Below are 27,345 nucleotides of genomic sequence, written 5' to 3' on the forward strand. Positions count from 1 at the left end.
AGTTGGCTGGATGTCCTTTGGGTGGTGGACCATTCTTGATACACACAGGGAAAATGTTGAATGTGAAAAACCCAGAAGCGTTGCAGTTCTTGACGTAACCATTTAGCTTCCGTCCCTCTCCTCGCCCCAACCTGGGCTTGAACCAGGGACCCTCTGCACACATCAACAACTGACACCCCACGAAGCATCGTTACCCATCGCGCCACAAAAGCCACAGCCCTTGCAGAGCAAGGGGAACAACTACTTCAGGTCTCAGAGCGAGTGACATCACCCGATTGAAACGCTATTAGCGCTCACCACCGCTAACTAACTAGCCATTTCACATAGGGGGACGAATACTTTCTCACCAGTAACAGACACCTAAGTCAGAGCCGAATCTCATCCATTGGGCGTGATTTCAGTTTGCATCAGGTGAGTACGATTGGTCATTGACTCCCCATAGTATGTTATACCGAGTGACCGACTGAAAGGGAACCATGCATTTTCCTTAAGTGAGAAAACCTTGCAAGCGTCTCCTCCTTAAATATAAATATTATACCTCGCCTAGAGCCTTGGAAATAAAATCCTACACAATATATACTTTCAGGAGCTGTCTCTGTCCCTCTCGTCTTTGTGTTGTGTACATTCCTCTCTCATGTGGTCCATGCAATCTGTGTGTATCTAACCTAAAGTAGTATAAACGTGTATCCGTCCAGAGATCTGTATAAAAATGACGAGATGCTCATGTCTATGCCCTAACAATGGGAGTCGTTGTTCCTAAAGCTTAGGTCCAAAATAAGCAGATTTGTGAGAGTGAAACCTCGCGCTTCGCCTGTTCCTCTCTGATCCGTCTCTGAGCCGGAAAAAAACTGGTGCACTGGATTATGGTCATTGTAGTTAATTACCACATTTTTTTGCTTAATGAAAACCCCTTTCAGCCCAGAAACAAACCACAAAGTTCTCTTGTGAATGATTTGATTTCTTTTTAGAGAAACGTCTTGTTGGTCTCAAAGTAATTGAACCGACATTGGTCAATTAGTTGTTTAATAACCAAAACAGTTAATATTGTAGCAGGCTCAAGGGTGTGGGGTTTCCACGTCACCAAGTTCAACAACAAAACACGCACCAGTACCACAACTAGAATGTGAATGGGGAGTTAATTAGGGATTTTGGTACACTGGGGAAGACGGTGGAATTAACCAATTACTTCACAGCCCACAAGCCTGTTCTTGTTGTCCGTTCCGTTCTCCAGGGTTAATCCTAGAACTCGGGTCCTCAATCAATCCGGTTCGGGACACAAAGGGGGTAATCCGACAGTCCAGGTATTGCTTTCTCTTCGCCAACTCTTCATAACGCAGGTTTTTCTCTCCATTCTCTGCCCCTTTGTGCAGGCCGCTTCCTCTTTTATCTCCAAGCACTCCATGGCTTAATGATCTACAGCCTCGCCTCGTTGGGGCAGGAAGTCCATAGAAGGCTCGGGGGTGGAGCCTGCATGATATCTTCCCTCAATAACTACTCCCCTCACCTCTCCATGCCGTCTGCCACACACCCACACCCTCAGTTCCAACCGGGAGGGATGGGTGGTCCAGCTCTCTAAAGCATCCCTCCTGAAGAGGGCGTCGGCATTTCCATGGGCTGCACCTGATCTGTGGACGACAGAGAAAGCTAAGGGCTGTAAGGATAGGAAACAGCGGGTGACCCGGGCGTTATCGTCCTTATTCCCGTGACATCCAAACCAGTGGTGCATGGTCCTTTACGATGGTGAAGTGCCGTCCCAATAAGAAATACTTCAGCGTTTCCAGCGGCCACTTAATTGCTAGACATTCTTTCTCCACCGTGGAATATCCTTGTTCCCGCGGCAACAACTTCCAGCTAATGTATACGACTGGGTGTTCCTCACCTTCTTGTAGCTGTGATAGGACGGCACCCACTCCTGTTTCGGATGCATTGGTCTGTACCGCCAGTGGTTTGGAGAGGTCCAGGGTCATCAGCACGGGTCCAGAACACAGTGCTCCCTTTAAGTCTTGGAAGGCTTTCTCTATCTCCTCGGTCCACGCCACCTGGGGAGGCAGACGGCTCCTGGTCAGATCTGTCAGGGGGCTGGCTAGGAAGGCAAAGTGGGGAATAAATCTCCGGTAGTAACTAGTCAATCCCACAAATGTTCGTAGCGGCTTCTTGGTGAGGGGGCGGGGCCAGTCCAGAAATGCCTCCACTTTCATCACCTGGTGTTTGACACATCCCCTCCCGATCGTGTACCCCAGGTACTCCCGCAGGCCAAGCCGACAATTCTTTGGGATCGCTGTTAGCCCCGCCTCCCGTAAGGCCTACTGCGCTCACCTGGTTTAGATGTGACTCCCACTCGCTCCCATGGATCACAATATTGTCGATGTATGCCGCCGCGTACTTCCGATGGGGCCGGAGAACCCGGTCCATCAACCTCTGGAAGGTGGCCGGGGCCCCATGCAGTCCAAAGGGCAGCTTCTTGTAATGGAACAGACCATCTGGGGTTGCGAAAGCAGTTTTCTCCCTAGCCTTGGGAGCTAAGGGCACCTGCCAATAACCCTTTGTCAGGTCGAGCGTGCTGATAAATTGGGTGGTCCGTAGCCGTTCGATTAATACATCAATTCGGGGCATGGGGTAAGTGTCTAACTTTGAGATTTAATTTACCTTTCTAAAATCATTACAGGGCAAATGGTGCCGTCTGGTTTTGCACCACTCACTATTCGACTCTTCGATTATATCAGCTTCCAACATAATTTTTACATCGGTCCTGACAAACTCTCTCCTTGCTTCTGATATTCGGTAGGGCCTCAACTTCACCTTTTTCCGGGGTTCATGATGATTCTGTGCTGTACCAGATCGGTGTGTCCTGGTTTACTGGAGAACACATCCTGGTTTCGGCCGACCAACTCCCTCAGCTCCTGCTTCTGTGCTTGGCTCAGCTGCTCCCCCAGTGGGACCTCCGCCGGCTCGGTCTCTGTGGTAGCCTTCTTCGAGGAAATAGAGTAGAGTACATCATGTGCATTCCATTTCTTCAGCATATTCACAGATGCCTATGTCCCGGCTGTCTGACCCTATAGTTAACTTCACCCACCTTCTCAATGACTTCATATGGCCTGTTGCCAAAAACTACATTCTGAGGTGGGGACCAACAGCAACATTGTCTCATGGCTGAAAGTCCCATTGTTGTGCACCTCTGTTGTACACCGCGCTTGGGCCTCCTGGGCCTCCAGCATGTGTTCCCGCACCAGGGGCCACAGGGTTGCCATCTGATCTCTCATGTCTCCCACGTGCTCCACCAATGTTCGGTGGGGCGACGGTTGCTGTTCCCAGGCTTCTTTAGCCACGTCCAGCAGTCCTCGGGGTCGTCTCCCACTCTTCATTCTCTGCCCCTTTGTGCAGGCCGCTTCCTCTTTTATCCCCAAGCACTCCCTGGCCTCGTTGGGGCAGGAAGTCCATAGAAGGCTCTGGGGTGGAACCAGCGGGCAGCAACACATCTTCCCTCAATATCCACTCCCCTCACCTCTCCCTGCCATCTGCCACAACATATAATGTTGGTTAATCTCTCAGCACTAGATGTATACCAAAATAACAATAGAAGTGAATTCCTGTATACCACAATAACAATAGAGGTGAATTCCTCTATACTACAATAAACAATAGAGTTGACTTCCTGTATACCACAATAAACAATATGTTTTATTTATTTTTTATTTCACCTTTATTTAACCAGGTAGGCTAGTTGAGAACAAGTTCTCATTTACAACTGTGACCTGGCCAAGATAAAGCAAAGCAGTGCAACACAGAGTTACCCATGGGACAAACAAATGTACAGTCAATAACACAATTGAAAAATCTGTATACAGTGTGAGCAAATGAGGAAAGATTAGGGAGGTAAGGCAATAAATAGGCCACAGTGGTGAAATAATTACAATTTAGCAATTAAACACTGGAGTGATAGATGTGCAGAAGATGATGTGTAAGTAGAGATACTGGGGTGCAAAGGAGCAACAAAAAAATAACAATATGGGGATGAGGTAGTTGGGTGGGTTATTTACAGATGGGCTGTGTACAGGTGCAGTGATCGGTAGCTGCTCTGACAGCTGATGCTTAAAGTTAGTGAGGGAGATATAAGATTCCAGCTTCAGTGATTTTTGCAATTCGTTCCAGTCATTGACAGCAGAGAACTGGAAGGAACGGTGGCCAAAGGAGGAGTTGGCTTTGGGGGTGACCAGTGAGATATACCTGCTGGAGCGCGTGCTACGGGTGGGTGCTGCTATGGTGACCAGTGAGCTGAGATAATGCGGGGCTTTACCTTGCAAAGACTTATAGATGACCTGGAGCCAGTGGGTTTGGCGACGAATATGAAGCGAGGCCCAGCCAACAAGAGCATACAGGTCACAGTGGTGGGTAGTATATGGGGCTTTGGTGACAAAACGGATGGCACTGTGATAGGCTACATCCAATTTGGAGGCTATTTTGTAAATGACATCGCCGAAGTCGAGGATCGGTAGGATAGTCAGTTTTACGAGGGTATGTTTGGCAGCATTAATGAAGGATGCTTGTTTCGAAATAGGAAGCCGATTCTAGATTTAATTTTGGATTGGAGATGCTTAATGTGAGTCTGGAAGGAGAGTTTACAGTCTAACCAGACACCTAGGTATTTGTAGTTGTCCACATATTCTAAGTCAGATCCGTCCAGAGTAGTGCTCCTAGACGGGCGGGTGGGTGCGGGCAACGATCGGTTGAAGAGCATGCATTTAGTTTGATTATCATTTAAGAGCAGTTGGAGGCCACGGAAGGAGTGGAATAGAGGTGACTTCCTGTATACCACAATAAACAATAGAGGTGACTTCCTGAATACCAAAATAACAGTGAAGTTGATAAATGTGTTGTTCTAATGGCAGAGGTTGGAGCTTGTTCCTGGGTGTTCCTGGCTGTAGGCCTACACCACAGAGCAAAAGGGTAAATCAGGAGAAAGCTAACAGGTATAAATTGTACAAAACCGAAACGGTCACAACGGAAAGAATTGCCACCATAGAGATATATAGAGGTCTTATCTTTGTATCTGTGCCATTATGAAGTCTGTGACAGCACAGGCATAGACGTCTATAATGTGCTATACTGTAATGTACTGTACTGTACTGTGCTCTACTGTACTGTACTGTACTCTACTGTACTGTACTGTACTGTACTGTAATAAACTGTACTGTACTGTACTCTACTATACTGCACAGTACTGTACTGAAGTTTACTCTACTTGAGTTTCTTTCAGTTTAAGAAAGGGCCCATGGACAAGTGGTCCTGGTCTTGAGATCACTCAAGACCTCATAACTTTGGTCTTCAACTTGTCATGGCCTCAACCCACTGGGTCTGGGTCTGGATCTTGGGACCAATGTCCTGGTATACATCTTGGTCTCGGCTCCTGGATATTACCTTAGTCTTTGGTTAACAATCCATAGGCAACCCAATTTGCAGAAGACAATGCTCTCTGATCATTGGCTGATCACACCCAACCAATAGAAATCCCCACCCAGTTGACTACTTTTAAATGGTGGAAGCCCTCAATGGCAATGTCTGTACTAAGATGAATTAAGGCTCCTGAGCGGCGTAGCGATCTAAGGCAATGCATCTCAGTGCTAGAGGCGTCACTACAGACCCTGGTTCGATCCCGGGCTGTATCACAACCGGCCGTGATCGGGAGTCCCATAGGGCAGCGCACAATTGGCCCAGGGTCCTCCGGGTTTGGACGAGGTTGGCTGTCATTGTAAAATAAGAATTTGTTCTTGACTGACTTGCCTAGTTAAATAATTGTTTTAAAACATATATCCATATGGTCCTCCATTTATCTGAATGATTGACACCGAAACAACATATTTTGGCAAAATAAAGATAGGTAAAGTATACCCATATAGATGGGATAGCTGAAACATAGAATGACCCATATAGATGGGATAGCTGAAACATAGAATGACCCATATAGATGGGATAGCTGAAACATAGAATGACCCATATAGATGGGATAGCTGAAACATAGAATGACCCATATAGATGGGTTAGCTGAAACATAGAATTACCCATATAGATGGGTTGGCTGTCAACATAACCAAAACAATACACACACTTCAATGGGGCGAAAGTCTGTGAGTTGTTGTGATTCTGGATGGCCAGATGGCTAGCAACAGAGACAAGAAACTGCCATGTGGGGAATCATAAGTGGCTTGTTTCAGCTCCTTTCATCTTGATTTCATGTCAATGCAAAAATGGCAAAAATAAACTAGTGATCATGTTGTCAACAGTATAAGCCAACACTGTCAGTTTACCCACCTTTTGTTACCCAACAGTTTACCCACCTTTTGTTGCCCAACAGTTTACCCACCTTTTGTTGCCCACCTGTACATCGACTCGGTACTGGTACTCCCTGTATATAGCCATGTTATTACCTGGTACTCCCTGTATATAGCCATGTTATTACCTGGTACTCCCTGTATATAGCCATGTTATTACCTGGTACTCCCTGTATATAGCCATGTTATTACCTGGTACTCCCTGTATATAGCCATGTTATTACCTGCTACTCCCTGTAATTTCCAGAAAGTTTGCTGCTTCAGTGTCTTTAGATATTTTTGTCAGATGATACTATGGAATACTGAAGTATAATTACAAGCATTTCATAAGTGTCAAAGGTTTTTATTGACAATTACATGAAGTCGATGCAAAGAGTCAATATTTTCAGTGTTGACCCTTCTTTTTCAAGACCTCTGCAATCCGCCCTGGCATGCTGTGAATTAACTTCTGGGCCACATCCTGACTGATGGCAGCCCATTCTTGCATAATCAATGCTTGGAGTTTGTCAGAATTTGTGGGGTTTTGTTTGTCCACCCACCTCTTGAGGATTGACCACAAGTTCTCAATGGGATTAAGGTCTGGGGAGTTTCCTGGCCATGGACCCAAAATATCGATGTTTTGTTCCCCGAGCCACTTAGTTATCACTTTTGCATTATGGCAAAGTGCTCCATCATCCTGGAAAAGGCATTGCTCGTCACCAAACTGTTCCTGGATGGTTGGGAGAAGTTGCTCTCTGAGAATGTGTTGGTACCATTCTTTTTTGATGGCTGTGTTCTTAGGCAAAATTGTGAGTGAGCCCACTCCCTTGGCTGAGAAGCAACCCCACACATGAATGGTCTCAGGATGCTTTACTGTTGGCATGACACAGGACTGATGGTAGCGCTCACCTTGTCTTCTCCGGACAAGCTTTTTTCCAGATGCCCCAAACAATCGGAAAGGGGATTCATCAGAGAAAATGACTTTACCCCAGTCCTCAGCAGTCCAATCCCTGTACCTTTTGCAGAATATCAGTCTGTCCCTGATGTTTTTCCTGGAGAGAAGTGGCTTCTTTGCTGCCCTTCTTGACACCAGGCCATCCTCCAAAAGTCTTTGCCTCACTGTGCGTGCAGATGCACTCACACCTGCCTGCTGCCATTCCTGTGCAAGCTCTGTACTGATGGTGCCCCGATCCCGCAGCTGAATCAACTTTAGGAGATGGTCTTGGCGCTTGCTGGACTTTCTTGGGCGCTCTGAAGCCTTCTTCACAACAATTGAACCGCTCTCCTTGAAGTTCTTGATGATCCGATAAATGGTTGATTTAGGTGCAATCTTACTGCCATTAATATCCTTGCCTGTGAAGCTTTTTTTGTGCAAAGCAATGATGACGGCACGTGTTTCCTTGCAGGTAACCATGGTTGACAGAGGAAGAACAATGATTCCAAGCACCACCCTCCTTTTGAAGCTTCCAGTCTGTTATTCGAACTCAATCAGCATGACAGAGTGATCTCCAGCCTTCTCCTCATCAACACTCACACCTGTGTTAACGAGAGAATCACTGACATGATGTCAGCTGGTCCTTTTGTGGCAGGGCTGAAATGCAGTGGAAATGTTTTTTGGGGATTCAGTTCATTTGCATGGCAAAGAGGGACTTTGCAATTAATTGCAATTCATCTGATCACTCTTCATAACATTCTGGAGTATATGCAAATTGCCATCATACAAACTGAGGCAGCAGACTCTGTGAAAATGTATATTTGTGTAATTATCAAAATTTTTGGCCACGACTGTATATAGCCATGTTATTACCTGGTACTCCCTGTATATAGCCATGTTATTACCTGGTACTCCCTGTATGTAGCCATGTTATTACCTGGTACTCCCTGTATATAGCCATGTTATTACCTGGTACTCCCTGTATGTAGCCATGTTATTACCTGGTACTCCCTGTATGTAGCCATGTTATTACCTGGTACTCCCTGTATATAGCCATGTTATTACCTGGTACTCCCTGTATATAGCCATGTTATTACCTGGTACTCCCTGTATGTAGCCATGTTATTACCTGGTACTCCCTGTATATAGCCATGTTATTACCTGGTACTCCCTGTATGTAGCCATGTTATTACCTGGTACTCCCTGTATGTAGCCATGTTATTACCTGGTACTCCCTGTATGTAGCCATGTTATTACCTGGTACTCCCTGTATGTAGCCATGTTATTACCTGGTACTCCCTGTATATAGCCATGTTATTACCTGGTACTCCCTGTATATAGCCATGTTATTACCTGGTACTCCCTGTATGTAGCCATGTTATTACCTGGTACTCCCTGTATGTAGCCATGTTATTACCTGGTACTCCCTGTATATAGCCATGTTATTACCTGGTACTCCCTGTATGTAGCCATGTTATTACCTGGTACTCCCTGTATGTAGCCATGTTATTACCTGGTACTCCCTGTATGTAGCCATGTTATTACCTGGTACTCCCTGTATATAGCCATGTTATTACCTGGTACTCCCTGTATATAGCCATGTTATTACCTGGTACTCCCTGTATGTAACCATGTTATTACCTGGTACTCCCTGTATGTAGCCATGTTATTACCTGGGACTCCCTGTATATAGCCATGTTATTTTTACTCGTTATTTGTTATTCACTGTTTATTTATTCCTTGATTTTTTTTGCATTATTGGAAAAGGACCAGCCAATAAGCCTTTCACTGTTAGTCTACACCGGTTGTTTACCAAGCATGTGACAAAATTAATTTAATTGTATTATACTCCCCTTCTCCTCTCCTCTCCCATCTCCCCCCTTCTCCTCTCCTCTCCCGTCTCTCCCCTTCTCCTCTCCGATCTGTCACATTCCCCTCTCCTCTCCCATCTCTCCCCTTCTCCTCTCCTCTCCCATCTCTCCCCTTCTCCTCTCCTCTCCCATCTCTCCCATTCTCCTCTCCCATCTCTCCCCTTCTCCTCTCCTCTCCCATCTCTCCCCTTCCCCTCTCCTCTCCCATCTCTCCCCTTCTCCTCTCCTCTCCCATCTCTCCCCTTCTCCTCTCCTCTCCCATCTCTCACATTCTCCTCTCCTCTCCCGCCTCTACCCTTCTCCTCTCCCCTTCTCCTCTCCTCTCCCCTATTCCTCTCCTTTCCGGTCTCTCCCCTTCTCCTCTCCTCTCCCCTATTCCTCTCCTTTCCGGTCTCTCCCCTTCCCCTCTCCTCTCCCATCTCTCCCCTTCTCCTCTCCTCTCCCCTATTCCTCTCCTTTCCGGTCTCTCCCCTTCTCCTCTCCTCTCCTCTTTTCTCCACTACACAGCAGACATCATCCCTGCTGTTATCTCAGCCAGGCAGCTCCTTAGACGGCTGTACTGTAGTCGTGACTGTAATTGGCGGCTGAGAACCACCCAGCGCCAGCTCGGACCTGCTCACCACACAGCACATACATCACAGGGAGACGGAAGGCGATGAATCGGCTGTCATACTTCACACAGCGCCTTCCACCTGTCACTGCCTATAAAACACACTATGCCACCACACGGTCCAACACACTCTTTAAGACCTGTCAGCCACGCGCTAGTCTAGCCTACATGCAGGGGCCTTCCTCTTTCTCTATTCAATTCAAAGGGTCTCTCCCTCTCGATCTATTTACAAGATGGCCTTCTCTCTCTCTCTCTCTCTCTCTCTCTCTCTCTCTCTCTCTCTCTCTCTCTCTCTCTCTCTCTCGCTCTCTCTCTCTCGCTCTCTCTCTCGCTCTCCACGAGGACACGGTAGTAGGTAGTACTACCAGTAGGTTGGCTGCTGTAACTAAAGGAAGAGGGGGGTAAGGCTGCATTTTACATTTGAGATAGTATCGTCTGAAGCCTAAAATAGCATGTGTGTGCTATAATATCTCCTCAAAGGGAGAGTGTAGCCTCGTCCACTAGAGCCAGAACAGAACTGTTCCCTATATATAGTGCACTTCTTTTGACACCCTATTCCCTATATAGTGCACTTCTTTTGACACCCTATTCCCTATATAGTGCACTTCTTTTGACACCTTATTCCCTATATAGTGCCCTTCTTTTGACACCCTATTCCCTATATAGTGCACTTCTTTTGACACCCTATTCCCTATATAGTGCACTTCTTTTGACACCCTATTCCCTATATAGTGCCCTTCTTTTGACACCTTATTCCCTATATAGTGCCCTTCTTTTGACACCCTATTCCCTATATAGTGCACTTCTTTTGACACCCTATTCCCTATATAGTGCACTTCTTTTGACACCCTATTCCCTATATAGTGCACTTCTTTTGACCAGCTCTATTCAAAACAACAATATAAACGCAACATGTAAAGAGTTGGTCCAATGTTTCATGAGCTGAAATAAAAAAAATCCCAGAAATGTTCCATACGCACAAAAAGCTTTTTCTCTCAAATTTTGTGCACACGTTTGTTTCCATCCCTGTTAGTGAGCATTTCTCCTTTGCCAAGGTTATCCATCCACCTGACAGGTGTGGCATATCAAGAAGCAGATTAAACAGCATGATCATTACATGGGTGGACCATGTGCTGGGGACAATACGAAGCCAATCTAAAATGTTCAGTTTTGAACACAATTCAATGCCATAGATGTCTCAAGTTTTGAGGGAAGACGCAGTTGGCATGCTGACTGCAGGAACGTCCACCAGAGCAGTGACTGCAGGAACGGCCACCAGAGCAGTGACTACAGGAACGTCCACCAGCGCTGTGACTGCAGGAACGTCCACCAGAGCAGTGACTGCAGGAACGTCCACCAGAGCAGTGACTGCAGGAACGGCCACCAGAGCAGTGACTACAGGAACGTCCACCAGAGCAGTGACTACAGGAACGTCCACCAGCGCTGTGACTGCAGGAACGTCCACCAGCGCCGTGACTGCAGGAACGTCCACCAGCGCCGTGACTGCAGGAACGTCCACCAGAGCAGTGACTACAGGAACGTCCACCAGAGCTGTGACTACAGGAACGTCCACCAGCGCTGTGACTGCAGGAACGTCCACCAGAGCAGTGACTACAGGAACGTCCACCAGAGCTGTGACTGCAGGAACGTCCACCAGAGCTGTGACTACAGGAACGTCCACCAGAGCAGTGACTACAGGAACGTCCACCAGCGCTGTGACTGCAGGAACGTCCACCAGAGCAGTGACTGCAGGAACGGCCACCAGAGCAGTGACTACAGGAACGTCCACCAGAGCAGTGACTACAGGAACGTCCACCAGCGCCGTGACTGCAGGAACGTCCACCAGAGCAGTGACTACAGGAACGTCCACCAGAGCTGTGACTACAGGAACGTCCACCAGCGCTGTGACTGCAGGAACGTCCACCAGAGCTGTGACTGCAGGAACGTCCACCAGAGCAGTGACTACAGGAACGTCCACCAGCGCTGTGACTGCAGGAACGTCCACCAGAGCTGTGACTACAGGAACGTCCACCAGAGCAGTGACTACAGGAACGTCCACCAGAGCAGTGACTACAGGAACGGCCACCAGAGCTGTGACTGCAGGAACGTCCACCAGAGCAGTGACTGCAGGAACGTCCACCAGAGCAGTGACTGCAGGAACGGCCACCAGAGCAGTGACTACAGGAACGTCCACCAGAGCAGTGACTACAGGAACGTCCACCAGAGCTGTGACTGCAGGAACGTCCACCAGAGCAGTGACTACAGGAACGTCCACCAGAGCTGTGACTACAGGAACGTCCACCAGCGCTGTGACTGCAGGAACGTCCACCAGAGCTGTGACTACAGGAACGTCCACCAGCGCTGTGACTGCAGGAACGTCCACCAGAGCTGTGACTGCAGGAACGTCCACCAGAGCAGTGACTACAGGAACGTCCACCAGCGCTGTGACTGCAGGAACGTCCACCAGAGCAGTGACTACAGGAACGTCCACCAGAGCAGTGACTACAGGAACGTCCACCAGAGCAGTGACTACAGGAACGTCCACCAGAGCAGTGACTACAGGAACGTCCACCAGAGCAGTGACTACAGGAACGTCCACCAGCGCCGTGACTGCAGGAACGTCCACCAGAGCAGTGACTACAGGAACGTCCACCAGAGCTGTGACTACAGGAACGTCCACCAGCGCTGTGACTGCAGGAACGTCCACCAGAGCTGTGACTGCAGGAACGTCCACCAGAGCTGTGACTGCAGGAACGTCCACCAGAGCTGTGACTGCAGGAACGTCCACCAGAGCAGTGACTACAGGAACGGCCACCAGAGCAGTGACTACAGGAACGTCCACCAGAGCAGTGACTGCAGGAACGTCCAGCAGAGCAGTGACTACAGGAACGTCCACCAGAGCTGTGACTGCAGGAACGTCCACCAGAGCAGTGACTACAGGAACGTCCACCAGAGCAGTGACTGCAGGAACGTCCACCAGAGCAGTGACTGCAGGAACGTCCACCAGAGCTGTGACTGCAGGAACGTCCACCAGAGCTGTGACTGCAGGAACGTCCACCAGAGCTGTGACTGCAGGAACGTCCACCAGAGCTGTTGCCAGATAATGAAATGTTCATTTCTCTACCATAATTTGCTTCCGAGGTTGTTTTAGTTAGTTTGGTAATACGTCCAACCGGCCTCAAAACAGCAGGCCACGTTTAACCACGCCAGCCCAGGACCTCCACATCCAACTTGTTAACCTCCAGGATCGTCTGAGACCAGCCACCCAGACAGCTGATGAAACTGTGGGTTTTCACAACCCGAAGAATCTCTGCACAAACTGTCAGAAATTGTCTCAGGGAAGCTCATCTGTGTGCTTGTTGTCCTCACCAGGGTCTTGACCTGACTGCAGTTCGGTGTCGTAACCGACTTCAGTGGGGAAAGTGCTCACCTTCGATGGCCACTGGCACGCTGGAGAAGTGTGCTCTTCACGGATGAATCCCGGTACCGGGTAGATGGCAGACTGGCTTTGTGTGGGTTAGTGGTTTCCTAACATCAACATTGTGTTAAGAGTTTCCCATGGTGGTGGTGGGGTTATTGGTATGGGAAGGCATAAGCTATGGACAATAAACACATTTAGCATTTTATCGAAGGCAATTTGAATGCCCAGAGATACCGTGATGAGATCTTGAGGCCCATTGTCGTGCCATTCATCCGCCGCCATCACCTCATGTTTCAGCATGATAATACACGGCCCCATGTCGCAAGGATCTGTACACAATTCCTGGTAGCTGAAAATGTCCCAGTTCTTCCATGGCCTGCATACTCACCAGACATGTCACCCATTGAGCATGTTTGGGATGCTCTGGATCGACGTGTACGACAGCGTGTTCCAGTTCCCTCCAATATCCAGCAACTTCGCCCAGCCATTGAGAAGAGTGGGACAACATTCCGCAGGCCACAATCAAAAGCCTTGTCAACTACGTAACTATATGCAAAGGAGGTGTCGCCTCCACCCTTATCCGACATCCTAGACCCACTGCAATTTGCATACCACCCCAAAGGATCCACAGATGATGCAATCGCCATCGAGCTGCCCTATCCTACCTGGACAAGAGGAATACCTATGTAAGAATGCTGTTCATTGACTATACGTAGTTCAGCCTTCAACAACATAGTACCATCCAAGCTCATCACTAAGCTCGGGGCCCTGGGTCTGAACCCTGCCCTGTGCAACTGGGTCCTGGACTTCCTGATGGGCCGACCCCAGGTGGTGAAGGTAGGCAAATACACCTTTGTGGTTTCGTGCTCAGCCCCCTCCTGTACTCAATCATCAAGTTTGCAGACAACACAACAGCGGTAGGCCAACAATTACCAACAATTATGTGACAGCCTACAGGAAGGAGGTGAGGGCCCTGGCAGAGTGGTGCAGGAAGATAACCTCTCTCTCTCAACGTCAACAAAGCAAAGGAGCTGATCATGGACTTCAGGAGAAAGCAGATGGAGCACGCCCCCAACCACATCGTATGTGCTGCAGTGTAGAGGTTGAAGCCTCTACACTACAGGGAAAAGGGCTATTTTAGGCTTAAGGGTTAGGTTTAGGGTTACAATTAGGGTTAAGGTTATAAGTTAGCGTTAGAGGTTAGGGTTAGAAGTTAGGGTAAGATTTAGGGTCTGGTTTGGGGTTACGGTTAAGGTTAGATTAAGGGTTAGGGTTAGCTATAGAGTTAGGGAAAATAGGATTTTGAATGGGAATCAATTGTTCGGTCCCCACAACTATAGTAAAATAAATATGTGTGTGCGTGTGTGTGTGTGTGTGTGTGTGTGTTGTGTGTGTGTAGTTGGGGGTCTAGGCTGGGATGTAATATTCTAGGCTGGGATATAGCGTTCTAGACTGGGATATAGGGTTCTAGACTGGGATATAGCGTTCTAGACTGGGATATAGGGTTCTAGACTGGGATGTAAAGTTCTAGGCTGGGATGTAGGGTTCTAGGCTGGGATGTAGGGTTCTAGGCTGGGATGTAGAGTTCTAGGCTGGGATGTAGAGTTCTAAGCTGGGATGTAGGGTTCTAGGCTGGGATGTAATGTTCTAGGCTGGGATGTAGGGCTCTAGACTGGGATGTAGGGTTTTAGGCTGGGATGTAGGGCTCTAGGCTGGGATGTAGGGTTCTAGACTGGGATGTAGGGTTCTAGGCTGGGATGTAATGTTCTAGGCTGGGATGTAGGGCTCTAGACTGGGATGTAGGGTTCTAGACTGGGATGTAATGTTCTAGGCTGGGATGTAATGTTCTAGGCTGGGATGTAGGGCTCTAGACTGGGATGTAGGGTTCTAGGCTGGGATGTAATGTTCTAGGCTGGGATGTAGGGCTCTAGACTGGGATGTAGGGTTCTAGACTGGGATGTAATGTTCTAGGCTGGGATGTAATGTTCTAGGCTGGGATGTAGGGTTCTAGGCTGGGATATAGAGTTCTAAGCTGGGATGTGATGTTCTAGGCTGGGACGTACGACACAGTATAAAGGAAATAGTCTGTTTAATGTAGGATGTGTTCTCCGGTGAGATGTAGAAGGCCATCAACCAGAAATAGAAAAGGAGAGCAGAGGATGGAGGGATGGAGAGACAGAGAGAGGGAGGGAGGGAGGGAGGTGTGAAGAGACAGGATGACAGACGGTGCGGGAACAGAGGAGGAATGAGACAGGGCTAAAGAGGGAGGGAGGGAGGGAGGGAGGGAGGGAGGGAGGGAGGGAGGGAGGGAGAGCAAGAGAGGGAGGGAGGGAGGGAGGTGCGGGAGGAGAGAGGAGAATAGACACAGTAATAGCAAAGAAACAGACTTCCACTGAGGATACTGCCCACATCATCGTCAAACTGTAGAACTTTTAGCAGCCAATGAGGCCCTTCTATTGTTTTGTCTTCTCACTGACACCCACACAACAATATGATTCCCTCTAGTGACTCCTACTACTAACTACCTCTAACTACCTCTAGTGACTCCTACTTCTAACTACCTCTAACTACCTCTAATGACTCATACTACTAACTACCTCTAGTGACCACTACTACTAACTACCTCTAACTACCTCTAGTGACTCCTACTACTAACTACCTCTAATGACTCCTACTACTAACTACCTCTAGTGACCACTACTACTAACTACCTCTAACTACCTCTAGTGACTCCTACTACTAACTACCTCTAATGACTCCTACTACTAACTACCTCTAGTGACTCCTACTACTAACTACCTCTAACTACCTCTAGTGACTCCTACTACTAACTACCTCTAACTACCTCTAGTGACTCCTACTACTAACTACCTCTAATGACTCCTACTACTAACTACCTCTAGTGACTCCTACTACTAACTACCTCTAGTGACTCCTACTACTAACTACCTCTAACTACCTCTAGTGACTCCTACCTCTAACTACCTCTAATGACTCCTACTACTAACTACCTCTAACTACCTCTAATGACTCCTACTACTAACTACCTCTAATGACTCCTACTACTAACTACCTCTAACTACCTCTAGTGACTCCTACTACTAACTACCTCTAGTGACTCATCTCTTTTACGAATGACCTCTGATAATCCCGGAGTGTACCAGGCATTCAGTCTACCTTAACCCTTGTAGTTTCTTGAAGAGAGTATGATTATCTAGAATAGTATTGAAGACATCTGCAAAAGTGTTGAAAGCTCTATCAGGTTCAGGCATAGCTGAGATACAATCAACATCCCTAAAATAAAGATCATGCAAAAAAAAGCCTGTTGCTCTTTGTGATGACACACGGCTTAGATTTTTATATTCTCACATCTCTAACACAAACACCTGGGCAATGGCCACTAATGTCTTGGGGTGAAGAGACCAGTAGAAACATATTTCTCTGGTGTATTTGTTAAAATAAGATCAATCAGAGTTGACTTTGAAGGATCGTTAGGGTTGTGCCGTGTAGACTTAGTCACCAGCTGGGTTAGGTTTAGATCATTACACATGTCTTTTAGAATGTCTGAAGCCTGCATTTTCCCAATCGTAATTTATGTCACCCAGGATAATAACTTCTGATTTAATAAAACAAGACAACAAACTAGTTAACTAGGGAGGACAGTAGACCCTTATAACAGTTAAAGGATAATTTTTTTCCCCCAGACAAAGGCTTAAAGATATACATTTTTGGCCAAGGGAAATAGATTTCAGTAATGAGACTGAAAGATAAGTTCCGGATTTTTGATTACTATGTTACGTGGAGTCTATGAGACCAGTCTGAAGCAGTATGATGGTTATACAGCATCTGTGGTTATATTAAGTGGGACAAGTGTGGTGCTACACTCTTAGATACAAAAGTGTTATCTAGAACCTAAAAGGGTACCTTCGGCTGTCCTCATAGGAAAAGCTTTTAAAGAACCCTTTTTTTTGTTCCAGGTAAAAGCCTTTTTGGGTTCCATCTAGATCCCCTTCCAAAGAGAGTTCAACATGGAACCCAAAAGGATTCTACCTGGAACCAAAAGGGTTCTATCTGAATCCAAAAATGGTTATCCTATGGGGACAGCCGAAGAAAACTTTTGAAACCCTTTTTTCTAAGTGGTGGGGTGAGCTGGGCTGGGGTGAGCTGGGTTGGGGTGGGGTGAAATGGGCTGAGCTGGGTTGGGGTGGGCTGGAGGGCAGACCTACTAGGTCTCAGTACTAAGGGATGCACTAGAAAAAGCAGTCAGGACCAAATTGAGACCATGCTAGCATGTTGACAGATTTGTTTACATGTCAGGAGAATAACCCAGATCATATTTCTGTGGTCACAACATATGCTTAATGGAATTACATCACCACCACATACAGGGCTCGCTAACCACAAACACAAACATACTGCTCTAGAAAAGGGGGGCAGTATTGAGTAGCTTGGATGAAAAACATGCCCAAAGTAAAATGCCTGCTACTCAGGCCCAAAAGCTAGAATATGCATATAATTAGTAGATTTGGATAGAAAACACTCTGAAGTTTCTAAAACTGTTTCAATGATGTCTGTGAGTATAACAGAACTCATATGGCAGGCAAAAACCTGAGAAAAACATCCAACCAGGAAGTGGGAAATCTGAGGTTTGTAGATTTTCAAGTGATTGCCTATCCAGTATACAGTGTCTGTGGCGTCATATTGCACTTTCTAATGCTTCCACTAGATGTCAACAGTCTTTAGAACCTTGTTTCAGGCTTCTACTGTGAATGGGAAGAGAATAAGAGCTGATTCAGTCATGTGTCTGGAAAATTGGCATAAGCTCAAACATGCATGCGGCCGTGAGAGCGAGCTGCCTTTCCTTTCAATTCTAAAGACAAAGGAATTGTCCGGTTGGAATATTATTGAACATTTATGATAAAAACATCCTAAAGATTGATTCTATACATCGTTTGACATGTTTCTACGAACTATAATAGAACAATTTTGAATTTTCGTCTGGACTAATCTCGCGCGCTCAGTGAATTTGGAGTGCTGGACTAAACGCGCAAACAAAATGGAGGTATTTGGACATAAAGATGAACTTATCGAACAAAACGAGCATTTATTGTGGAAATGGGATTCCTGGGAGTGCATTCCGATTAAGATCATCAAAGGTGAATGTTTATAACACTATTTCTGACTTCTGTTGACTCCAAAATGGCGTATCTGTACGGCTTGTTTTGATGTCTGAGTGCTGTACTCAGATTATTGCAAAGTTTTCTTTCGCCGTAAAGCTTTTTTGAAATCTGACACAGCGGTTGCATTTAAGGAGAGTTTATCTATAATTCTGTGCATAACACTTGTATCTTTTATCAAAGTTTATGATGAGTATTTCTGTAAATTGATGTGCTCATTCACCGGAGGTTTTGGAGGCAAAACATTTCTGAACATTACACGCCAATGTAAAATGGGGTTTTTGGATATAAATATGAACTTTATCGAGCAAAACATACATGTATTGTGTAACATGAAGTCCTATGAGTGCCATCTGATGAAGATCATCAAAGGTTAGTGATGAATTTTAGCTGTTTTTCTGGTTTTTGTGACACCTCTCCTTGCTTGTAAAATGGCTGTGTGGTTTTTCTTGTCTAGGTGCTTTCCTAACATAATCTAATGCTATGATTTCGCCGTAAAGCCTGTTTTAAATCGGACACTGTGGTTGGATTAACAAGAAGATTATCTTTAAAATGGTGTATAATACTTGTATGTGTGAGAAATTTGAATTATGAGATTTTTGTTGTTTTGAATTTGGCGCTCTGCTATTTCACTGGCTGTTGGCGGGGTGGGATGCTAGCATCCCATATTTCCCAGAGAGGTTTTAACCACACTGGTGGAGTTGCTGAGAGCTGGATGACATGACAACATGCTATACAGCATCTATCACTGGTGGAGTTGCTGAGAGCTGGATGACATGACACCATGCTATATAGCATCTATCACTGGTGGAGTTGCTGAGAGCTGGATGACGTGACAACATGCTATATAGCATCTATCACTGGTGGAGTTGCTGAGAGCTGGATGACGTGACAACATGCTATATAGCATCTATCACTGGTGGAGTTGCTGAGAGCTGGATGACGTGACAACATGCTATACAGCATCTATCACTGGTGGAGTTGTTGAGAGCTGGATGACATCACAACATGCTCTAGTGTGACAGGATGACGCTGACAGATAAGGGCAACATCTTACTAGTTCTAACCCAACTTTGCTATATAGTGACTTTCATTATGTTTACAATGACTTTTTACTGGGATCGGACGGCAGCTTCTCAGGAACTCGAAAGGTGGCGTTGTTAGATTTTTTCATAAATAACAACTGGTGTGCTGCTTCATATGTGAAGGAAATCTCAAGCTTTTTCTCACCATATATAGAATACCTCATGGTAAACTGCAGACCCTTTAATCTACCTGATATAGAATACCTCATGGTAAACTGTAGATCCTTTAATCTACCTGATATAGACCCTTTAATCTACCTGATATAGAATACCTCATGGTAAACTGTAGATCCTTTAATCTACCTGATATAGACCCTTTAATCTACCTGATATAGAATACCTCATGGTAAACTGTAGATCCTTTAATCTACCTGATATAGAATACCTCATGGTAAACTGTAGATCCTTTAATCTACCTGATATAGAATACCTCATGGTAAACTGTAGATCCTTTAATCTACCTGATATAGACCCTTTAATCTACCTGATATAGAATACCTCATGGTAAACTGTAGATCCTTTAATCTACCTGATATAGAATACCTCATGGTAAACTGTAGATCCTTTAATCTACCTGATATAGAATACCTCATGGTAAACTTTAGATCCTTTAATCTACCTGATATAGAATACCTCATGGTAAACTGTAGATCCTTTAATCTACCTGATATAGAATACCTCATGGTAAACTGTAGATCCTTTAATCTACCTGATATAGAATACCTCATGGTAAACTGTAGATCCTTTAATCTACCTGATATAGAATACCTCATGGTAAACTTTAGATCCTTTAATCTACCTGATATAGACCCTTTAATCTACCTGATATAGAATACCTCATGGTAAACTGTAGATCCTTTAATCTACCTGATATAGAATACCTCATGGTAAACTGTAGACCCTTTAATCTACCTGATATAGAATACCTCATGGTAAACTGTAGACCCTTTAATCTACCTGATATAGAATACCTCATGGTAAACTGTAGATCCTTTAATCTACCTGATATAGACCCTTTAATCTACCTGATATAGAATACCTCATGGTAAACTGTAGATCCTTTAATCTACCTGATATAGAATACCTCATGGTAAACTGTAGATCCTTTAATCTACCTGATATAGAATACCTCATGGTAAACTGTAGATCCTTTAATCTACCTGATATAGAATACCTCATGGTAAACTGTAGATCCTTTAATCTACCTGATATAGAATACCTCATGGTAAACTGTAGATCCTTTAATCTACCTGATATAGAATACCTCATGGTAAACTGTAGATCCTTTAATCTACCTGATATAGAATACCTCATGGTAAACTGTAGATCCTTTAATCTACCTGATATAGAATACCTCATGGTAAACTGTAGATCCTTTAATCTACCTGATATAGAATACCTCATGGTAAACTGTAGATCCTTTAATCTACCTGATATAGAATACCTCATGGTAAACTGTAGACCCTATAATCTACCTGATATAGATCCTTTAATCTACCTGATATAGAATACCTCATGGTAAACTGTAGATCCTTTAATCTACCTGATATAGAATACCTCATGGTAAACTGTAGATCCTTTAATCTACCTGATATAGAATACCTCATGGTAAACTGTAGATCCTTTAATCTACCTGATATAGAATACCTCATGGTAAACTGTAGATCCTTTAATCTACCTGATATAGAATACCTCATGGTAAACTGCAGACCCTTTAATCTACCTGATATAGAATACCTCATGGTAAACTGTAGATCCTTTAATCTACCTGATGTAGAATACCTCATGGTAAACTTTAGACCCTTTAATCTACCTGATATAGAATACCTCATGGTAAACTTTAGACCCTTTAATCTACCAAGAGGGTTCTCATCTGTAATTATCACGGCTGTCTACATTCCTCCCACAAGCCAACACCACTTTGGCACTCAACGAACTCTCTGGAGCCATAAACAAACACGAAACCGCTCACCCAGAGGCAGCGTTTCAGGTGGGCGGAGACTTTAACGCTGTGAGACATAAAACCGTCCTACCTCACTTCCTGTCTCCTGCGCCACTAGGGGCGCTACAACTCTACACCACTTTTATTCTACCCACGAGGCACTGCTTCGTCCTCCCTTAATAAGCAAATCTGACCATGACTACCTTCTTCTTCTTCTTCCTAATTACAAACAAAAGCTCAAACAGGAAGTACCAGTGATGCGCTGAAATATGGAAGTGGTCTGACGAAGCAGACTCGAGGCTACAAGACTGTTTTGCTAGTACAGACTGGGATATGTTCCTGGATTCATCCGATAACATTGAGGAGTTCCCCACCACCGCCACGCGCTTCATCAATAAGTGCATAGATAGATGTCGTCCCCACAGCGACTATAAGAAAGTATCCAAACCAAAAACCCTGGATTACAGGCAACAGATGTGCTGAGCTAAAGTCTACAGACGTAGACGCGTACAAGAAATCCCACTACGACCCCAAGCAAGACATCAAAACCTTCAAAAGGACAATATAGGAGGAAGGTGGAATTCTGTTACACCGGCTACTACACTAGTCGTATGTGGCAGGGATTGCAGACGATAACGGATCACAAAGGGAAACCCAACCATGAGATGCTCCAAAACCAGCTAAATGCCTTTTATGCTCGCTTTAAGGAATATTACACTGTGCCTTACGTGAAAGCCCCTGACTGTGTGATCTCGCTCTCCGTGGCCGATATGAGAAAAACGTTTAAACAGGTTAACAGATAGCACGTGTCTTCACAGACATTTTCAATCTCTCCTGGTCCCAGTCTGTAATCCTAACATGTTTCAAGCCATTGTTCCTGTTCCCAAGAGTTCCAAGGTAACCTGACTAAATTATTATCGCCCTGGAGCACTCCAATATGTAATGATGAAGTGTTTTAAAAGGCTGGTCATGACACTAATCAACACCATTATCCCAGACACACTCCAATTTGAAAAAAACAACACAATAGATCCACAGATGATGCAATCTCACTGCCAATTCCCACCTGGACAAGAAGGCAAATAACTATGTGAGAATGCTGTTCATTGACTACAGTTCAGCATTCAACACTATAGTCCCCTCAAAAGCTCATCACTAAATTAAAGATCCTGAGACTAAACAACTCTCTCTGCAACTGGATCATCTGACTGGCCGGCCCCAGGTGGTGAGGGTAGGCAACAACACCTCCACAATGCCGACCCTCACCAAGGGGCTCCTCAGGAGTGTGTGCTTAGTCCCCTCCTCTACTGCTTACGTAAATACAACCCATATTTCTGTTTATTTTTCATTTTTCTTTTGCACTTACATTTCAGTCATTTAGCGGAGGCTTTTATCCAGAGTGACTGACAGTAGTGTGTGCAGACACATTTTCTGTACTTTTCCATACTGGTTCCACGTGGGAATCAAACCCACAACCCTGACATTACAAGAACCATGCTATACCACCTGAGCCACATGATTACAAGACTGTATATAGCCATAACATGACATTTAAAATGACTCTATTCCTTTGAAACTTTTGTGAGTGTAATATTTACTGTTCATTTCTGATAGTTTATTTCACTTTTGTTTATTATCTATTTCACTTGCTTTGGCAATGTAAACATACGTTTCCCATGCCAATAAAGTCCTTTGAATTTAATTTAGAGAGACGGAGAGATGAGAGAGAGATGCTAGGATGAGGACGAGAGGAAGGGCTCTGGGAATGTCTAACGAAAGCAATGTTACTGCACACTAACAGGGGGCAAAGTTGGCTGGCTACCCAGACTCCTTGCTCCGGCCAAACGTTATGCTACGCCGACGGACATTAGTTTCTTCTCTCCGCAATGGGTCTGGATCTGATCCGTCCCTTATGGTTTCTAAACCGTCTGATTGGTCCCAGAAACCGTGGTGTTTGTCCAACAGCCAGAACACACTTGGGTATAGCAGTGTTTTTGAAAATTCGTCATTGGCTTTGATACTCTGATTGGTTAGAAATCATCCAATCACTGATGACTTTGTTTTGTACAACATCCCTCTTTTTGACGTCACCACAAGCGACTTTGACGATGTCAGTCTCAGACTGAAGAACGTAGCGAACATGGAGCAGAGGGACAATTCAGTTTGAGTCGTCAGGCAAGGGGTTAAACACAGCACAAGGCCATCAGGCAAGGAGTTAACCACAGCACGGAGGGCCGTCAGGCAAGGGGTTAACCACAGCACGGAGGGCCGTCAGGCAAGGGGTTAACCACAGCACGGAGGGCCGTCAGGCAAGGGGTTAACCACAGCACGGAGGCCGTCAGGCAAGGGGTTAACCACAGCACGGAGGGCCGTCAGGCAAGGGGTTAACCACAGCACGGAGGGCCGTCAGACAAGGGGTTAACCACAGCACGGAGGCCGTCAGGCAAGGAGTTAACCACAGCACGGAGGCCGTCAGGCAAGGAGTTAACCACAGCACGGAGGGCCGTCAGGCAAGGACTTAACCACAGCACGGAGGGCCGTCAGGCAAGGGGTTAACCACAGCACGGAGGGGGTTAACCACAGCACAGAGGCATTTCATAACTGTCATTCAAATGTCTGTTTTAAGTGCTCATGGTCGTACACATCATGTGGGTATGCCGGTAGTGGATGGATATGCTGTACTGTGTTTTAAAACTTGTTTATATAACAGTATCTTTAAGCGTTTCAAAGGCTTTTCTGGTAGCTGTGCTTCTAGATACAGAAATGATATACTCGATATATAACATTGCTTATGCTGTCCAGTGTTTTTAGACTACACTACTTCAGCACACAACCATTGTTTTAGTCCTCGTTGAAATTACTTAGTGGCTGAGGTGCTTTGTACTCATAGACATAGCGTTTTAATCATTGACATAGCGTTTTAATCGTAGACATAGCGTTTTAATCATTGACATAGTGTTTTAATCATAGACATAGTGTTTTAATAATTGACATAGTGTTGTAATCATAGACATAGTGTTTTAATCGTAGACATAGCGTTTTAATCATAGACATAGTGTTTTAATCGTAGAAATAGCGTTTTAATCATTGACACTGTGTTTTAATCATTGACACTGTGTTTTAATCATAGACATAGCGTTTTAATCATTGACATAGCGTTTTAATCATTGACATAGCGTTTTAATCATTGACATAGCGTTTTAATCATTGACATAGCGTTTTAATCATTGACACTGCGTTTTAATCGTAGACATTGTGTAAGTGACCTAATTCTAATTCATACATGTCATGCACTGCATCATATGGGATTATCATAGCCTTCAGTGTTACAAAACATGCACCTCTTTAACACTTGCTGGGTTTGACACACAACCCCCCCCCTCACACACACACACACACACACACACACACACACAGAGTGAGAGAGCCCGGAGGAAGGTGTGAAGTGTGACTCACCTTCTGTGGGTGATGTTTTGAGTCGTTGACAGAGCCCATCCGTGTCCCCGTAGTCCTCTTGGATTTTAACCACCGCCTCGCTGCCTCTCAGCTCCATGAGGTCTCGTAGCTCCATGACCGAGACCCCAAAGCCCCCCTCGTGGTTACTGCTGACATCATTTCCTTGGTTCTTAGCGTAATAATCACTGTTCGTCAGGTCCCCCATGATGACTGGACTAGCTGCTCGGTATCTTAACGAGTCGTGTAGGTTGAGAGAAAAGAGAGATTCTCAAAATGAAGAAAGGGAAAGAGAGAGAGAGAGAGAGAGAGAGAGAGAGAGAGAGAGAGAGAGAGAGAGAGGAATGACACTGGAATGTGCCCGGCGATACCGGAGGAACCAAACTGATAGATCTCTAGGTCAGAGAGAGAGAGAAAGAGCCTGCGATGCTGCAGCACCCGCGGACTGACTAGAGGGTGCAACATCTAAATCCTCGGTTTGAGGTACGGACAGTTCCCTTAAGTGAGCGACGTGGAGAAAATACCGTATAACCACATGACCATCCAGGAGAACACTAAGAGAAGCAAGTTAGACCAGCGAGAGGAGCGTAGTACCGTCCACAAGATAATAACATCCCTTCTGTTCTTAGTGCGTTTCTTTTCATGGCAGCAATCAGGAGCCGCTCCAGAGGTTATGTTCCCATTCTGCAGCTTCTTCTAGCTTATCTCTTCTTTCTCTGGCTGCAAACTGTCTACATGGTGGTCCTCTCCATTACTCCTTCTGAGAGAGAGAGAGAGAGAGAGAGAGAGAGAGGGGAGAGAGGGAGAGGGGGGAGAGAGAGAGAGGAGGGAGAGAGAGGAGAGAGAGGGAGAGAGAGATAGAAAGAGAGAGGGTGAGAGAGCGGAGGGGGAGAGAGGGAGCGAGAGAGGGAGGGGAGAGAGAGAGAGAGAGAGAGAGAGAGAGAGAGAGAGAGAGAGAGAGAGAGAGAGAGAGAGGGGAGAGAGAGAGGGAGAGAGAGAGGGAGAGAGAGAGAGAGAGAGAGAGAGAGAGGGGAGAGAGAGGGAGTGAGAGAGGGGAGAGAGAGGGAGCGAGAGAGAGAGGGGGGAGAGAGAGGGAGCGAGAGAGAGAGAGAGAGAGAGAGAGCGAGAGAGAGAAGGTGAAAAACAGGCTGGGCGGTAGCTCGGTGAGTCTATATCAGCGACTGTGGTAAAGAGCAGAACAGAGCGACCGTACCGGTGATGAATGAGGAGAGTAAGAGCCCAGGCTGTGTGCGCTGCTGAGCCGCATTGTGTGCTCAAGAGAGAGGAGGACAGAGCGGAGGGAGGGAGGCTGCCACTGCAGTGGGAGCAGTGAGTGATTGAGCAAGCGCGGGAGGTTCTGAGCGCTCTGACGCCAGCACACACCACAGCAGAGCAGAGAGAGAGAGCAGAAGGGCTCAGCTACAGAGCAGAGTGAAGAGAGAGCAGAAGGGTTTTTAGCTGCAGAGAGAGAGAGAGAGCAGAAGGGTTCAGCTACAGAACAGAGAGGGAGAGAGAGAGCAGAGGGCTCAGCTACAGAGCAGAGAGAGAGAGAGAGGGCTCAGTTACAGAGCAGAGAGAGAGAGGGCTCAGCTACAGAGCAGAGAGAGAGAGGGGAGAGGGCTCAGCTACAGAGCAGAGGGAGAGAGAGAGAGAGCAGAGGGCTCCGCTACAGAGCAGAGGGAGAGAGAGCAGAGGGCTCCGCTACAGAGCAGAGGGAGAGAGAGCAGAGGGCTCAGCTACAGAGCAGAGGGAGAGAGAGAGAGAGAGCAGAGGGCTCAGCTACAGAGCAGAGAGAGAGAGCAGAGGGCTGTTACAGAGCAGAGAGAGAGAGAGCAGAGGGCTCAGTTACAGAGCAGAGAGAGAGAGAGCAGAGGGCTCAGTTACAGAGCAGAGAGAGAGAGCAGAACGGCTCAGCTACAGAGCAGAGAGAGAGCAGAACGGCTCAGCTACAGAGCAGAGAGAGTGCAGAACGGCTCAGCTACAGAGCAGAGAGAGAGTGCAGAACGGCTCAGCTACAGAGCAGAGAGAGAGCAGGGGGCTGCTACAGAGCAGAGAGAGAGCAGAACGGCTCAGCTACAGAGCAGAGAGAGAGTGCAGAACGGCTCAGCTACAGAGCAGAGAGAGAGAGCAGAGGGCTGTTACAGAGCAGAGAGAGAGAGAGCAGAGGGCTCAGTTACAGAGCAGAGAGAGAGAGAGCAGAGGGCTCAGTTACAGAGCAGAGAGAGAGAGAGCAGAGGGCTCAGCTACAGAGCAGAGGGAGAGAGAGAGAGAGAGCAGAGGGCTCAGCTACAGAGCAGAGAGCAGAGGGCTGTTACAGAGCAGAGAGAGAGAGCAGAGGGCTGTTACAGAGCAGCGAGAGAGCAGGGGGCTGCTACAGAGCAGAGAGAGTGCAGAACGGCTCAGCTACAGAGTAGAGAGAGAGCAGAACGGCTCAGCTACAGAGCAGAGAGAGTGCAGAACGGCTCAGCTACAGAGCAGAGAGAGAGCAGAACGGCTCAGCTACAGAGCAGAGAGAGAGCAGGGGGCTGCTACAGAGCAGAGAGAGAG

The 27,345-nt window shown here is 46.3% G+C and overlaps 1 protein-coding gene across 14 annotated transcripts in view; it reads right to left on the reverse strand.

Annotated features, from left to right (window-relative positions):
• The window catches only part of LOC106566233 (plasma membrane calcium-transporting ATPase 2), a 222,253-nt gene that overhangs the window by 151,684 nt on the left and 43,224 nt on the right, over positions 1-27,345 (reverse strand). For 13 of the 14 annotated variants that reach the window (XM_045691977.1, XM_014134115.2, XM_045691982.1 and 10 more), the window contains exon 2: positions 24,802-25,558. In XM_045691977.1, the coding sequence (XP_045547933.1) occupies positions 24,802-25,006 (205 nt within the window). In that variant the 5' untranslated portion in view covers positions 25,007-25,558. Of the gene's footprint in view, positions 1-24,801; positions 25,559-26,011; positions 26,128-27,345 lie in introns of those variants that run through there. The other variant, XM_014134111.2, reaches the window with a different exon arrangement.

The sequence above is a fragment of the Salmo salar genome, chromosome ssa12, assembly GCF_905237065.1.
Source record: "Salmo salar chromosome ssa12, Ssal_v3.1, whole genome shotgun sequence".
NCBI classification, from domain to species: Eukaryota; Metazoa; Chordata; class Actinopteri; order Salmoniformes; family Salmonidae; genus Salmo; species Salmo salar.